The 15,131-nt window shown below is 40.4% G+C and overlaps 1 protein-coding gene across 10 annotated transcripts in view; it reads left to right on the top strand.

The window, feature by feature from the left end:
• Window positions 1-13,345, top strand: part of ctbp2a (C-terminal binding protein 2a) — a 245,497-nt gene extending 232,152 nt beyond the window's left edge. For 9 of the 10 annotated variants that reach the window (XM_068002334.1, XM_068002338.1, XM_068002332.1 and 6 more), the window contains 3 exons: window positions 7,951-8,078; window positions 8,388-8,505; window positions 11,439-11,839. In XM_068002334.1, the coding sequence (XP_067858435.1) occupies window positions 7,951-8,078; window positions 8,388-8,505; window positions 11,439-11,619 (427 nt within the window). In that variant the 3' untranslated portion in view covers window positions 11,620-11,839. Of the gene's footprint in view, window positions 1-7,950; window positions 8,079-8,387; window positions 8,506-11,438 lie in introns of all 10 variants that reach the window. The other variant, XM_068002331.1, reaches the window with a different exon arrangement.
• Window positions 13,346-15,131: the final 1,786 nt, after the last annotated feature.

Genomic DNA, 15,131 nt, shown 5'->3' with positions numbered 1-15,131 from the left:
GATGCTATGCATTCTGGGAGTGCACAGACTGCATATAAAATGTGGCTATGCATTCTGGGTGTGCACAAACTGCATATACAGTGACACTATGCATTCTGGGAGTGCACAGACTGCATATACAGTGACATTATGCATTCTGGGAGTGCACAGACTGCATATACAGTGACACTATGCATTCTGGGAGTGCACAGACTGCATATACAGTGACACTATGCATTCTGGGTGTGCACAAACTGCCTATACAGTGACACTATGCATTCTGGGAGTGCACAGACTGCATATACAGTGACACTATGCATTCTGGGAGTGCACAGACTGCCTATACAGTGACACTATGCATTCTGGGAGTGCACAGACTGCCTATACAGTGACACTATGCATTCTGGGAGTGCACAGACTGCCTATACAGTGACACTATGCATTCTGGGAGTGCACAGACTGCATATACAGTGACACTATGCATTCTGGGTGTGCACAAACTGCCTATACAGTGACACTATGCATTCTGGGTGTGCACAGACTGCATGTACAGTGACACTATGCATTCTGGGTGTGCACAAACTGCATAAACAGTGACTCTAAGCATTCTGGGAGTGCACAGACTGCATATACAGTGATGCTAAGCATTCTGGGAGTGCACAGACTGCATATACAGTGCGCTATGCATTCTGGGATTGCACAGACTGCATATACAGTGGGGCTATGCATTCTGGGTGTGCACAGACTGCATATACAGTGACACTATGCCATTCTGGGTGTGCACAGACTGCATATACAGTGACACTATGCCATTCTGGGTGTGCACAGACTGCATATACAGTGACACAATGCGTTCTGATTGTGCACAAACTGCATATACAGTGGGGCTATGCATTCTGGGTGTGCACAGACTGCATATACAGTGACACTATTCAATCTGGGAGTGCACAGACTGCCTAGACAGTGACACTATGCATTCTGGGAGTGCACAGACTGCATATGGAGTGGGGCTATGCATTCTGGGTGTGCACAGACTGCATATACAGTGAGACTATGCGTTCTGGGTGTGCACAAACTGCATATACAGTGACACTATTCAATCTGGGAGTGCACAGACTGCCTATACAGTGACACTATGCATTCTGGGAGTGCACAGACTGCATATGGAGTGGGGCTATGCATTCTGGGTGTGCACAAACTGCATGTACACTGACACTATGCATCCTGGGACTGCACAGACTGCCTATATTGTGATGCTATGCATTCTGGGAGTGCACAGACTGCATATAAAATGTGGCTATGCATTCTGGGTGTGCACAAACTGCATATACAGTGACACTATGCATTCTGGGAGTGCACAGACTGCATATACAGTGACATTATGCATTCTGGGAGTGCACAGACTGCCTATACAGTGACACTATGCATTCTGGGTGTGCACAAACTGCCTATACAGTGACACTATGCATTCTGGGAGTGCACAGACTGCATATACAGTGACACTATGCATTCTGGGAGTGCACAGACTGCCTATACAGTGACACTATGCATTCTGGGAGTGCACAGACTGCCTATACAGTGACACTATGCATTCTGGGAGTGCACAGACTGCCTATACAGTGACACTATGCATTCTGGGAGTGCACAGACTGCATATACAGTGACACTATGCATTCTGGGTGTGCACAAACTGCCTATACAGTGACACTATGCATTCTGGGTGTGCACAGACTGCATGTACAGTGACACTATGCATTCTGGGTGTGCACAAACTGCATAAACAGTGACTCTAAGCATTCTGGGAGTGCACAGACTGCATATACAGTGATGCTAAGCATTCTGGGAGTGCACAGACTGCATATACAGTGCGCTATGCATTCTGGGATTGCACAGACTGCATATACAGTGGGGCTATGCATTCTGGGTGTGCACAGACTGCATATACAGTGACACTATGCCATTCTGGGTGTGCACAGACTGCATATACAGTGACACTATGCCATTCTGGGTGTGCACAGACTGCATATACAGTGACACAATGCGTTCTGATTGTGCACAAACTGCATATACAGTGGGGCTATGCATTCTGGGTGTGCACAGACTGCATATACAGTGACACTATTCAATCTGGGAGTGCACAGACTGCCTAGACAGTGACACTATGCATTCTGGGAGTGCACAGACTGCATATGGAGTGGGGCTATGCATTCTGGGTGTGCACAGACTGCATATACAGTGAGACTATGCGTTCTGGGTGTGCACAAACTGCATATACAGTGACACTATTCAATCTGGGAGTGCACAGACTGCCTATACAGTGACACTATGCATTCTGGGAGTGCACAGACTGCATATGGAGTGGGGCTATGCATTCTGGGTGTGCACAAACTGCATGTACACTGACACTATGCATCCTGGGACTGCACAGACTGCCTATATTGTGATGCTATGCATTCTGGGAGTGCACAGACTGCATATAAAATGTGGCTATGCATTCTGGGTGTGCACAAACTGCATATACAGTGACACTATGCATTCTGGGAGTGCACAGACTGCATATACAGTGACATTATGCATTCTGGGAGTGCACAGACTGCCTATACAGTGACACTATGCATTCTGGGAGTGCACAGACTGCATATACAGTGACACTATGAATTCTGGGTGTGCACAAACTGCCTATACAGTGACACTATGCATTCTGGGAGTGCACAGACTGCATATACAGTGACACTATGCATTCTGGGAGTGCACAGACTGCCTATACAGTGACACTATGCATTCTGGGAGTGCACAGACTGCATATACAGTGACACTATGCATTCTGGGTGTGCACAAACTGCCTATACAGTGACACTATGCATTCTGGGTGTGCACAGACTGCATATACAGTGATACTATGCATTCTGGGAATGCACAGACTGCCTATACAGTGACACTATGCATTCTGGGAGTGCACAGGCTGCATATACAGTGACACTATGCATTCTGGGTGTGCACAAACTGCCTATACAGTGACACTATGCATTCTGGGAGTGCACAGACTGCATATACAGTGACACTATGCATTCTGGGTGTGGACAGACTGCATATACAGTGATACTATGCATTCTGGGTGTGCACAGACTGCCTATACAGTGACACTATGCATTCTGGGTGTGCACAGACTGCATATACAGTGACACTATGCATTCTGGGTGTGCACAGACTGCATATACAGTGACACTATGGATTCTGGGAGTGCACAGACTGCATATACAGTGACACTATGCATTCTGGGTGTGCACAGACTGCATATACAGTGACACTATGCGTTCTGGGTGTGCACAAACTGCCTATACAGTGACACTATGCATTCTGGGTGTGCACAGACTGCCTGTACAGTGACACTATGCATTCTGGGTGTGCACAGACTGCATATACAGTGACACTATGCATTCTGGGTGTGCACAGACTGCATATACAGTGACACTATGCATTCTGGGTGTGCACAGACTGCATATACAGTGACACTATGCGTTCTGGGTGTGCACAAACTGCCTATACAGTGACACTATGCATTCTGGGTGTGCACAGACTGCCTGTACAGTGACACTATGCATTCTGGGTGTGCACAGACTGCATATACAGTGACACTATGCATTCTGGGTGTGCACAGACTGCATATACAGTGACACTATGCATTCTGGGAGTGCACAGACTGCATATACAGTGACACTATGCGTTCTGGGTGCACAGACTGCATATACAGTGACACTATGCATTCTGGGTGTGCACAGACTGCATGTACAGTGACACTATGCATTCTGGGTGTGCACAGACTGCATATACAGTGACACTATGCATTCTGGGAGTGCACAGACTGCATATACAGTGACACTATGCGTTCTGGGTGCACAGACTGCATATACAGTGACACTGTGCATTCTGGGTGTGCACAGACTGCATATACAGTGACACTATGTGTTCTGGGTGTGCACAAACTGCCTATACAGTGACACTATGTGTTCTGGGTGTGCACAAACTGCCTATACAGTGACACTATGCGTTCTGGGTGTGCACAAACTGCCTATACAGTGACACTATGCGTTCTGGGTGTGCACAGACTGCCTGTACAGTGACACTATGCGTTGTGTGAGTTGTAGCCTGCTATCTAGGTGAGGTTCTTCATTCAGTTTAGTCTGAAAGCTCTGTCAAGCTCTAAGTTTCTGAAGGGCTGACCTCTGACAGAAAACAATTTTAGAGACATTTCAAGTACAGGAAAGACCACTGGTATAAGTAAGTTGTTGTCATTTTCTAGTGAATTTGTTAATTTGTTTTTTATTTTAGAAATCTTATTTCCAGTAGTAGATCCTCAACTTAGTGGAAAACAAGACAGCAACTAACCTGATTATAAAAAAACCACATAATTTCATTGATTCCTCATCTCATTTTTTTATTGATAACTATTTTCTGACTACTGATTCTTGATTGGTAGTTTACATTACTGCTTGTTGATTGGTGCATTCTATACCTGTTCACTTGGGATTTGTTGGTGTTTCATGAAAATGATATTTGATCCAATCATGTGCAAATGTGACATACTCTTTCAACTGTGATACGTTCAGGTGTGACAGACGAATATTAAATACAAAATCTTTATATATACTAGCAAATCTCCCATGGCACCGCTTATAGTAAGTCAGAGGATATACTGTTTTATTAGGACAGAAACATGATACCGAGTACAACACAAGTATTATTCTCCTGTAAGACTGTAGTCATATGTCCTTTTAAACTCACATAGTCTTAATTGCTGTCAGGTAAACACTACATTCATACAGATATAAATTAAGAAGCTTCAGACTTACTGGCTCTGGCACTTTGTGATTTCATTTGTTTCTTTATATTTTCCTTTGAAGTGTGATTGAAAAGAAATGCTTGCTAAGTGCACGTATAAAGATTATAAATATGCATAGTGGGTAATATTGTGTTTCATTTGTTTTCCTTATGTGCTATTTTGGGGTTTCTTTACCACCTTTGTTTTTAGGTATATTCCAATTATGATGTGGATATGCTTCAAAAACTTTACAGATTTTTTGGGAGCTGAACAGATATTACAAAATGAGTATAATTAGTTATTTTTGATTCAGGAATGCCAATTTTGTCTTTCTTTATCAGTATTGTATACACAAAGTTGAATTACATCACTTTGTGTTTGGGGAATAACGACTAAAAGCAATAGAATTGTTTTAAGTCTGAACATTTTCATACTTCAATTTTTGGTACAAATAAACGTTTTATGTAGAAACCTGCCCCTGATATTCCTAACACCATCAGCTTAACTCAGTTAGTATGAAGAAAAATAACTCAAGAAGAAATACCTTCCAGCTAAACCATAATTATATATTGAGGGAGGTTAACCTTCAACCTCAGTGCTTTTGTTTGCTCAAAGTACACAAGCACTCATTGGTTGATGCTGTCTATACACATTGGTTTTGCTTGTTACTGCAGATTGTTTAAAACATACTTTTTCTGCATTGAGTCAGAGGTGACACAGATCGCCAATCTCGCCTAAAAGTGAAGGTCAGAGTTCAATTAGTCCTTATTGTTCCATACAGATTTACTGTGTAAGCCTCCAGCAGTATTTTCTGTTTGACATTTTGCACTACAGATCTATGTTGTTACAAAGTGTAATCTGTAGTGATAGTGAGAACATTGTCAAATTAGTTGAGTGTTGTGTTCTGACCTCATTATCATTTCAGTTGTGACCTTTGGAAGCACCTAACTCATACTTCATATACTTATAGGATATTCTAGAAAAGCTACCAAAACAATTGAGTCAATTTACAGAGTCCTACTGCAGTCTGATTTCAGTATGAAGATGAAGTAAATCAACTTATATTTGTTTATAAGTATGATGTGACAGTATTCAGTTGTAGACTGCTTCAGTGTGTCATAGCCTGCAGTCTTTATCTGTAGAAGTTCTGAACTAAGATCTGTGAACAACCTCATCTGACAATGAAAGAAGCCTGGTGTTACCACAGTTCAACTGCATACTGATACTTTGCAAAATTAATGAACTGCTCCCAGAAAATTGAGCAAAACGATTGAACTTAAGTAAAGTTTTGTAAATGATTATAATAAATAGGTTCTATTTCTGTAGCACCTTGGCTCTCTACAACACTCACTGATATAGTACCGTGTCACCTCAGATGTTCCTGTGCTAATCCTATACTGATTAGTAGTGGTGCTCATATGGAGGAATAGTCATCTTACTTAAAAATAAGTGGAAACTGTTTAGAAGAGGCAGCAGTTTCTATATTGTACGTACTGGCTATGATGGCCTTAAACCTGTACACACATACACTTCAGCATAGATAAGTAAAGGGTGTGGAAACTATATATTTTTTTCTCAATCCCAGAGACACTGAACCCAATTATAATTGCTTCAACCATCACCCCAATAGAGATTATTAACTCAACACAGGCCTGGATTGAACCTAATAGTTTCCTAGTCTGACTCATCACCATGTTAGAGAGAGTAGTCAACAACTGAACCACCCAAGGGAGCCATCGCCAGTATTAAGCAAGAGCTTCAAATGACAGAGAGAAACTGTTGATAATTTGCTTTTGCTGTTTATTGAGTTAACTGAAACCTGCATCTGTAATTCTCTATATGTGCAATACAGTGTCCTTAATTCCAACATCTCCCTGAAAAGCATCTTGTCCAAAACACTCATCAGTTCCAGTGACCTGCAACTTTATTTTGTTCTGCTGGATTTCCATGTTGAAGCAGTGTACTTCCTTAGTCCTGATAGTCTTCTAATATGATGAGCATACACTCTGTTCTCCTACAGCCAAAGTTTTCTGCCCTTTTTCAGCTTAACTGTGCAAATTGCCCATTCTCTCCTTTCAATTGGTGATATTTTGTGTGGCAAGGTATAACTGGATGCTATAGTACCATCAAGTTTCCAGTGTTACTATTCAGTCACTGAGCCCTAACAGCACATTCACTGTATTATGCTTCTCTACATAAAACAGTAAATTATACAAAGCTTTGTTAAAGAGGAATGAACAGTATTTATGTTACAGGCAGAGGCAAAATAACCTTTACCAAGAGAAAAGCTTTATCTTGAAACTAAAGGATAGATGATTTGTGACAAAGGTTATTTGAACTGAGGTTTGATGTTGTGTCATTCAAAATATATTTTTTTCTGTTAAATAATTTCTATGTTTCATTGAGAAAATAGTTACAGATGTCACTATTAAAAATGTCTGTACATATTATCATATACAAATTTAAATCTTTTATTTTAGGAGCATGAAAATCCATTGCATAACTGGTACCTTAACTCAGGTTTTTACAACTGGCCACACTGGAGCTGTAACTTATACAATGGTATGATTGTTAATCAGCTAAAGATCACCAGTGTGAAGTTTACACTAGTCAGTCTAACCAGGATTTTATGGTTATTCTCGGGCCTGTGTACTATGCCAGTAGATGCTGCCATTTCTGTAAATGTGAGGGAGAGAATCCAGAGGCCCTATAGTTTTGATGTGATACTATATTAATATATGTATTAATAGCATAATTTGGGCATCTCACTGCTGTCATGAATGTTGAGGTAGCTTGGCCTCTATTGCTGTCTCTCATTCTCCAGCCAAAGAAAACAAGAACATTCATTGCTACTTCCCACAGGTGGGGGGTGTGAGAAAAATAAAAGAGGATAAGAAAGAGAGAAGAATGCATTAATGCCACTTGGTCATGCCCTGTGGCCCATATGGCGGACACAGATTGTTGCTTGTAACACTTAGGTTTTTGGCCTGAGTGAGCCTCAGGTATTCAGCGACAATGTTGACAGCTTTGATAATTCTTGTTTTATGAGTTTGCCTTGTTGGCATGGTTCATTGCTTTGTCTTACTGGCTTGTTTCACACGCGAGGAGATCGTAATCAAAATGGATTGTTCCTTGTTTTCATTCCTGTGTAGTTTTACACAAGGCCCACTGAAGGATGCTCCCAACTTGATCTGCACACCGCACACATCCTGGTATAGTGAGCAGGCATCCCTGGAGATGAGAGAAGCAGCTGCTACTGAGATTCGAAGAGCTATTACAGGTGAGGGCACCTGACAGTTAGATGTAATTTAGATGTAATTTAAGTAACTTTAAAAATAATGTTGCTTATTCATGTGTAGTTATGGAAAGGTGCAACATTTTTGAATGTAAGTAAATATTTTCATCAATCTACTCCAAAGGTTATAATAATTATAATATTTAGAATTATTGATATTTTAATCTCATTATAGGTGTGACAACTTTGAGGTAAATGATTATTACAGCTGTTATGTTTGACATTTTCTTCACGAATGTATAGTTGTAGTTTCTTCATTCTGGTATCCCTGCCTTCCCTTTTTGTTCGCTCCAGGCCGAATCCCAGACAGCTTAAGAAACTGTGTAAATAAGGATTACTTTGTTACAACTGCTGCCTGGCCAACTATGGACCAGCAGGCTGTCCACCCAGAGCTCAATGGGGCCACCTACAGGTAAGAGGATTATTTATTTGTGTGTTTGTGTGTGTGTGTGAAATAAATTCAGTTCCAATCTCTACTAGATGTAGCAAATTTAGTTATCATCATTTTAATTTTACTACCAATTTGAAGCCCTTTCTCTTCTCCTGGATTCCTTACTGTCCTTCTTCAATCTTTAACATGTACCATTTTGGAGTGCAGATACTCCGCAGTCGCTATCAAACACTGTTCATTAACAGCGAACAGGAGAAATGCTTTGCTGCGTAGTCTAGTTCTACCTGCTTGTATTTTTTTTAATTCCAGAGATGAACCGAGTTACTGCTGTGAGATATTTCACTTTGTGACTGTCTATTGGGTTAGGTGATCTTGAAATCTCGTCATAGCCAGGATCTGTGCTCAGACTTTTTGAATGGAAATTCTCTATTATTAGAGATTGTTACGCCCCCTATTCTGGCAGATAGCTAATACTTCGCCCTGGTGTCGGTCTTGGCTCAGTAGTCACACTCTCGCCTTTGAGTTAGAAGGTGGTGGGTTCAAGTCCCACTTCAGAGACTTGAGCACATAATCTAGGCTGACACCTCAGTGCATTACTGAGGGAGTGCTGCACTGTTGGAGGTGCCGTCTTTCAGATGAGACATTATCCGAGGCTCTGTCTACCCATTCGGGTGGATGTCCTGACATCATGAAAGGCATGTATAGTCATGACATTGATCCTAGCGTCAGACTGTAGACATTGGGCACAATGGACTGGAGAAATTGTGTTTTTGATGTAGAAAATACCTTGCCGGCTGTAGCAAAGATATTTACTGATTTGATTAATATTTTGACTTTACTCCACAGATGAAGATGCAATGTTGTTGGAATATTCTACTGATATTTCATGACTTTGACATCTCTCACAGTGGACATATAGCAGTAAAAATTGAAAACATACTGTGACAGAGAAAGCCTTATGCCTAAAGCATTAGAATTTGCTAATTAAAGGCAATATTGTCTGTTAGCTCTTGCTGATTGGCTGGTCCTATATGAATGGTCTTGAGTTTAATGTACAGCCCTGACGCATTCACCAGTCATCACTGGGAAGAGCTTAGCAGCATTGACAGATACAGGACAATTAAACCCTTCATTTTGGAGGATTTGGGGAAGCTGGTACAACCACTGCTTTGCTATCATCCAATCATTGAGTGGCACTGATGATGGCCATTGAACAATATATATTCCAAACTGTCCCACCATCCTTAACCAAAAGAGGAGGTTTGCAGTCAGAGGCAAGAGCAGGGAACATCACTAACAAGAGTAAGTAGATACCTATTGTGGTAAATTATAGTGGATATTTCACTTATAAGAATATTGTGATCTATGATAATCTTGCAGTTGTAGGGTTTTTATAAGTGTGAACTAACCTCGCTGGTATTCATGTCCAATTGATAAGTTATTTTTTAAAAGTCCAGAACTGCACTCGTTTCCCTGAGAGAGAACAGGATGTTTTCAATCAAAAATCTTTCTCCACCCCCCACCCACACACAGCTGACTTATATTTGAAAATGAAATATTTGCACTTTCATCATTTTTTCAAAATTGACTAACTATAGCCCAGAAATGACACCTTGTGCTGTAGTGTCTAAACGACGAATATGTTTGTGTAAACTTGCTGTTCTGCTGTTTTAACAGATGTCTTAACGGTTGCATAATGCCTCAGTTAGAATAGTGGACAAAGTAATTCCATGCAGATTCATTGAGCATTGGCACACAAAATTATTGATAGTAAAGCATAATTCTAGCAAGTAATGGAAATGATAATGTTAGAAGGTTTTAAATCCTAAATGTACACTTTCAGGTTTTCAGTCCATTTTACGTGACTCCACTTGCTCTGAATGGACTTGTCCAACAATGATGTCACTGATTAAATTTCAGCTAAGCTGCTCACATCATGTATTCAACTCCTGACATCATTCTTTTAAGAATTTTTATTAAATGTAGGCACCAGTATTGTCTTACCAACAAAATGTAAGGCAAAGAGCTGGGATTTAAGATGTTTTAGTGAGGGAAGCATTAGCTGTTAGCATTTCTAAAAGTTCCTTTTAGATTAGTAATCCAAAACCTCTGGAGAGATGGTTAACGGCTTTTTGTCATTGGATGATGGCAGGAGGCTACCTGCTTCTGGCTTAAAGATAGCAAAAATGGAGTTCTGTGCATTTCTATCTTAGCAGTAGAGTGCACAATGCTCATTAGCAGAAAACAAACTTCCTTATTGATTAGAAAAGGAAAGACTAATTGTTGTGAACTCTCCTCATTCACAAAAACCCTCCTATATTGATATTTGAAGTTTGCCATGTATTTCAGCCAGCAGCTGATATCATCTGGTGACAAAATGCTATAAGGTAAGGAAAACATATGTTTTAAAGTTATGTTTCACTCAATAGATTAAGTGATGAGTAGCTTCTGTTCCCCCTCTCCCCATTTTCTCCCTTTGCCCTCAGTCCTAAAAGTGCTGGTTTGTGCTGTGGTTCAGCTCCGTAGGCAATGCCAGTTCTTCAATACTTCACTCAAGTGTCCATTTTTCATAAGTAACCAAAGATAATGAGTGCCAGCAGGGTTTTCAAACTATGGGCCATCACAGCTAAGCTCACCCTCTCCTCTAACCCAATATTATGAACTGCATTTTCTGGTAGTGTTTTTTTTTAAGATGGTGTTTGGGTATTGATGTATTCTTTGTCTTGAATGTAATTTGTTTGGAGTCTGGCATGTTTTTCAAGGTGTGCAGAGACATATAAAACTGAAATGGCAACATTAGATTTTTAAGTGTGTTTTCAGTTTCTCATTGGCCGGAATACTGAAGAAGAGCATTACTGCCGAGAGTTAATCAGTAGTAGAACTGAGTGTCTGAGTCAAGCTTCTCTGTACCTTCTGGAAGTTTTACATTCATTTGATCCTGTCTTCTTTTGTAGGTACCCTCCTGGTATAGTAGGCGTAACACCTGCAGGAATCCCAGCATCCATGGAAGGAATGGTTCCCGGGGGGGTGCCCGTCTCCCATAACCTTCCTGCAGTGGTGCATCCTTCCCACACTCCATCTCCCAATCAGCCCACAAAACATGAAGGCGACAGAGAGCACACCACTGAGCAATAGCATATTACAGAGCTCATCCGGTTATAGGGTTGGGACCAAGAGACACTGAAAATATCATTATAAAAATGGAATATTTATAGGATATTTGAGACCTGAAACTCTTCTAAGAATTTGTACTCTTTACAGCTGCCAGCTTGGGATGTTACAGTGTTATCCATGGATGGGGATAAAAGCTGCGTTAAACCCAAGAGAACTCCCTTCACTCAACAGAAACTAAGAAGTATTTTACAAAGTGTGTTTTCCGATGAAATGTCCTTGTTGATAAATGTGTGTCACGTTCCTTCATATCTTTTATCTGTTGATCACAAACTTTACTGGGTAGATTTTTCTTATATCATTTGAGATAAGTGTTTGATAGGTGATAAGAGAGAGTGAAATGTTATTGACAGAAAATGGTAGCCTTAGGTGTGGAATTTTAATAGCTAGCTCGAAGCATTTCCCTTCATCTCAGGAACAAACCCTTTTGTATCGTTTGTCAGCAAGTTTGACTTCAAAATATTTGTTCCTCAAGGACTCCCATTTCTTGAACACACAAAACTGTTCTTTTTTTCATGATGTGGCATTTTTATATGAACTCACCTCAAATGTGTTTTGTCTAGACATTTGAGTCTATCATGGTCTTAGTTCTACGTGCATCATCAGTGCAGTTTCTTATCAGTGAGGCTGGCGAAGAAGGATGAACTGTAATACGGGATGTGACGGCCAGCAGTGATGATCTTTATGGTGTGGTGTGGTTAGAGTGGACTCTCTTCCAGTAAAAAGCATTATGCAGCACAGTTCACTTAGCTGTCACAGTCGTCATTGGATACCGGATCCCTTCCCATTCACTCCTCTTATATAGAACTCTTGCTCTAGGTCAAGCTACTACCCAAGCATAACTCTGATTCATGCTTAAGCATTTCCACTATCAATTATTTTCTTGATACTCAACACACTGGATATTATCAATCCATCGCCTGATTTCACTTAAAAACAGCAGCTCATGTTACATTAACAGTTTCCTGTAAAACTTAATTTTTGGTTAATGTTTTCAAATAACAAAGTGTTTTGTGTTTTATTTTAGTTTTATTCAGTTGCTAAGTGAATGACTAACTGAGCTGAGTTTAGTATTGCACATTATTATAACCCATGCAAAGTCCTGATCCAAACATTTATCTTTGCTAAGTATGTGTTTATCATGATTCCACTCTATTACTTTTATTATAGAGTTCTAGCAAACATTTCTTGTATGTAGGTTACAAAGTTTTTTTAAATCAGCAAAGACAAAATGTCTGGTGATTTCTGTGAATCTATGGAAGCGCATACCACTGCTGAGAGGTGGAGGGGAGAGATACTCCCTGTACCTGGATATTAACCTACCCCTTAGAAGATGGGTCATCACCCAATGATGGAGATCAAAAGTATTTGTGTGTGGAAAAACTCTTTGTTTAAACATTCTTTTAGGCTAAAGTGTTATCATTTAATCTAGAAAGCTCTTTATTACCGTTTGTTAAATTGTGTCATAAAACTTGCTGTTCTGTTGTTCAGATGTTGTGTGCAGCCATGTTGGGTTAACATTATTAGTGTTAAACCTTTTTCACTTGAAACTTTTTTGGTAGCTGTGCAGTGACAGTTTCCAATTGCAGGTAAAATCATTTTTTAAAGTCAGTCTTTCAATTTCTATATTTCTTCTTCAACAATTTGTGTTAACAGTGAAAAATATAAAGAATTAAAAATATTCCAAGTACTGTTTGCATGTGTCTTACTGACAGCTGTTCCTGAAAACTGTACTATACAGAAAACTATAGTCTACAGAAAACAATTCAATGTTTTTTGTCACTAATGTGACACTTAATATATTTTTAAAATTTGAAATATTTTCCCCTCAGTGCAAGTGAAATTTTCAAGATGATATTATATATCTCATATATTGTTCCTTATTTCTGAGTTTTTAAAATACTTGACCTGCTAACTTTGTCCTTTTGTTTGAAAACTGAGCAGTGAGCAAGGAATCGTTAATTAGAGAAAATCTTTCTCTGCATTCCCTTCATTTCTGGATAGTCCACTGACATTCTTTAGTTTCAATGTATATGACCATAATTGAAGATGCATTGTGTCTACCCTTGGTTCAAGAACGATAGCAGTGGCTTTGCTAGAGCAATCCAAAACTAATCCTCCTGCCTTGCTTCCTCCCCCCTCTCCTCTGTCATCCTCTGCTTCAAATATGCACTTTTCCGTTAAAAAGATGCACTAGTCTCTGCCTCAATTACTCTCTCTGGCAAAGCATTCCATGGTATACTGCTCTGTATAGCTCTCTCCTCACCCTTGGTAACAATTTTAAATTGATGGCCCCTCATCACTGACTTCCCAACCAGAGGAAATAGTCTCCTTCTATTCACCCTCTCATAATTATTGAATCCCCCTTGCATCAGCCCACAGCTACGTTTTGTTCCTCGTGGCATTCTCCGAAGGGCCTATCAAGGTATTCATCGCTGCCTCCCTGACAGCAGCAAATTCCCCCCCCCCCCCAGCTTCCCCAGCCTCCATTCTTGCCCAGCATGATTGCTAGGGGTTAATCTCGCCAACCTACTTTGGGCCTGGCTATCCCATTTACGATTGTTCCCACAGACTCTGGATCAACAATAACCACTCCTCCAGAATGTCCGTTCACTCATGAACAAGGTCCTTACCAGCCACCACGTTATTGTGGATGATCGGCTTTGATTGAAACTCTAGCACCAGCTTCGAGCACCTTAACTTATTCCATCCCTCTAGCATCTCCTTTAAAATCCTTGTTCTCTACCACCCAAGCTTTCGATTGTCTCTGCTCGGTGTACATTTTTGTCTGATTAGACCGCTGAGAACCACCTTGGGCTGTTTTTCTATATTAAAAGCGCTTTCTTGAGCGTGATAATGTTTTAAAAACTTCTGTGAAAGCTCCCGCTAGCCTTCACCGGTCCAGTGGAAATAGCCCCATTAGTATACACCAACATTTCATTTCTTCTGTCTCGCTTTGGCTTTTTTCTTTTCTTAAATGATTCTTCTCTAGCCCTTTAATTTACTATCATGTAACATATGTTGAGAGAGACAGGAAGACACAATGGGCAAGTCAGCTGGAGCTGCTCTCAGACTTCCTAGTAGATGAATCAAGAGGGAGATAGATAAAGAGCTAGGGCCTCATGAGTTCAGGGACTTATGTGGCAAATTTGAAATACAAACCTATGTCCCACCACTAGATTACCAATGTACTGCATCACCAATCAAAATGTACAGTGAAGACAATGACTATGATGCCTAGATTTTTTTACATTCACAAGATCATTGCTGTGAAAATGGATCTTTAACTAAGCCCCAAAGATAAATGTAAGTATTATGATCTGGGGTAGGGGTTTATGTGTGCCATAGGGAGACCACAATAAAGGGTAATAAAGAGTGGATGACTGGGGACTCTTAAGGGGGATCATACAGGTCTTTCTGTTCATGTAAGAGGGCCAGCAAATGATCATTATCCACTCTTCAACTATCACTATTAC

This window comes from Heptranchias perlo, chromosome 21, assembly GCF_035084215.1.
Source record: "Heptranchias perlo isolate sHepPer1 chromosome 21, sHepPer1.hap1, whole genome shotgun sequence".
Taxonomy (NCBI): Eukaryota; Metazoa; Chordata; class Chondrichthyes; order Hexanchiformes; family Hexanchidae; genus Heptranchias; species Heptranchias perlo.
The sequence above is the reverse complement of the archived record's forward strand: the minus strand, read 5'-3'. Positions and strand labels throughout refer to the sequence as shown.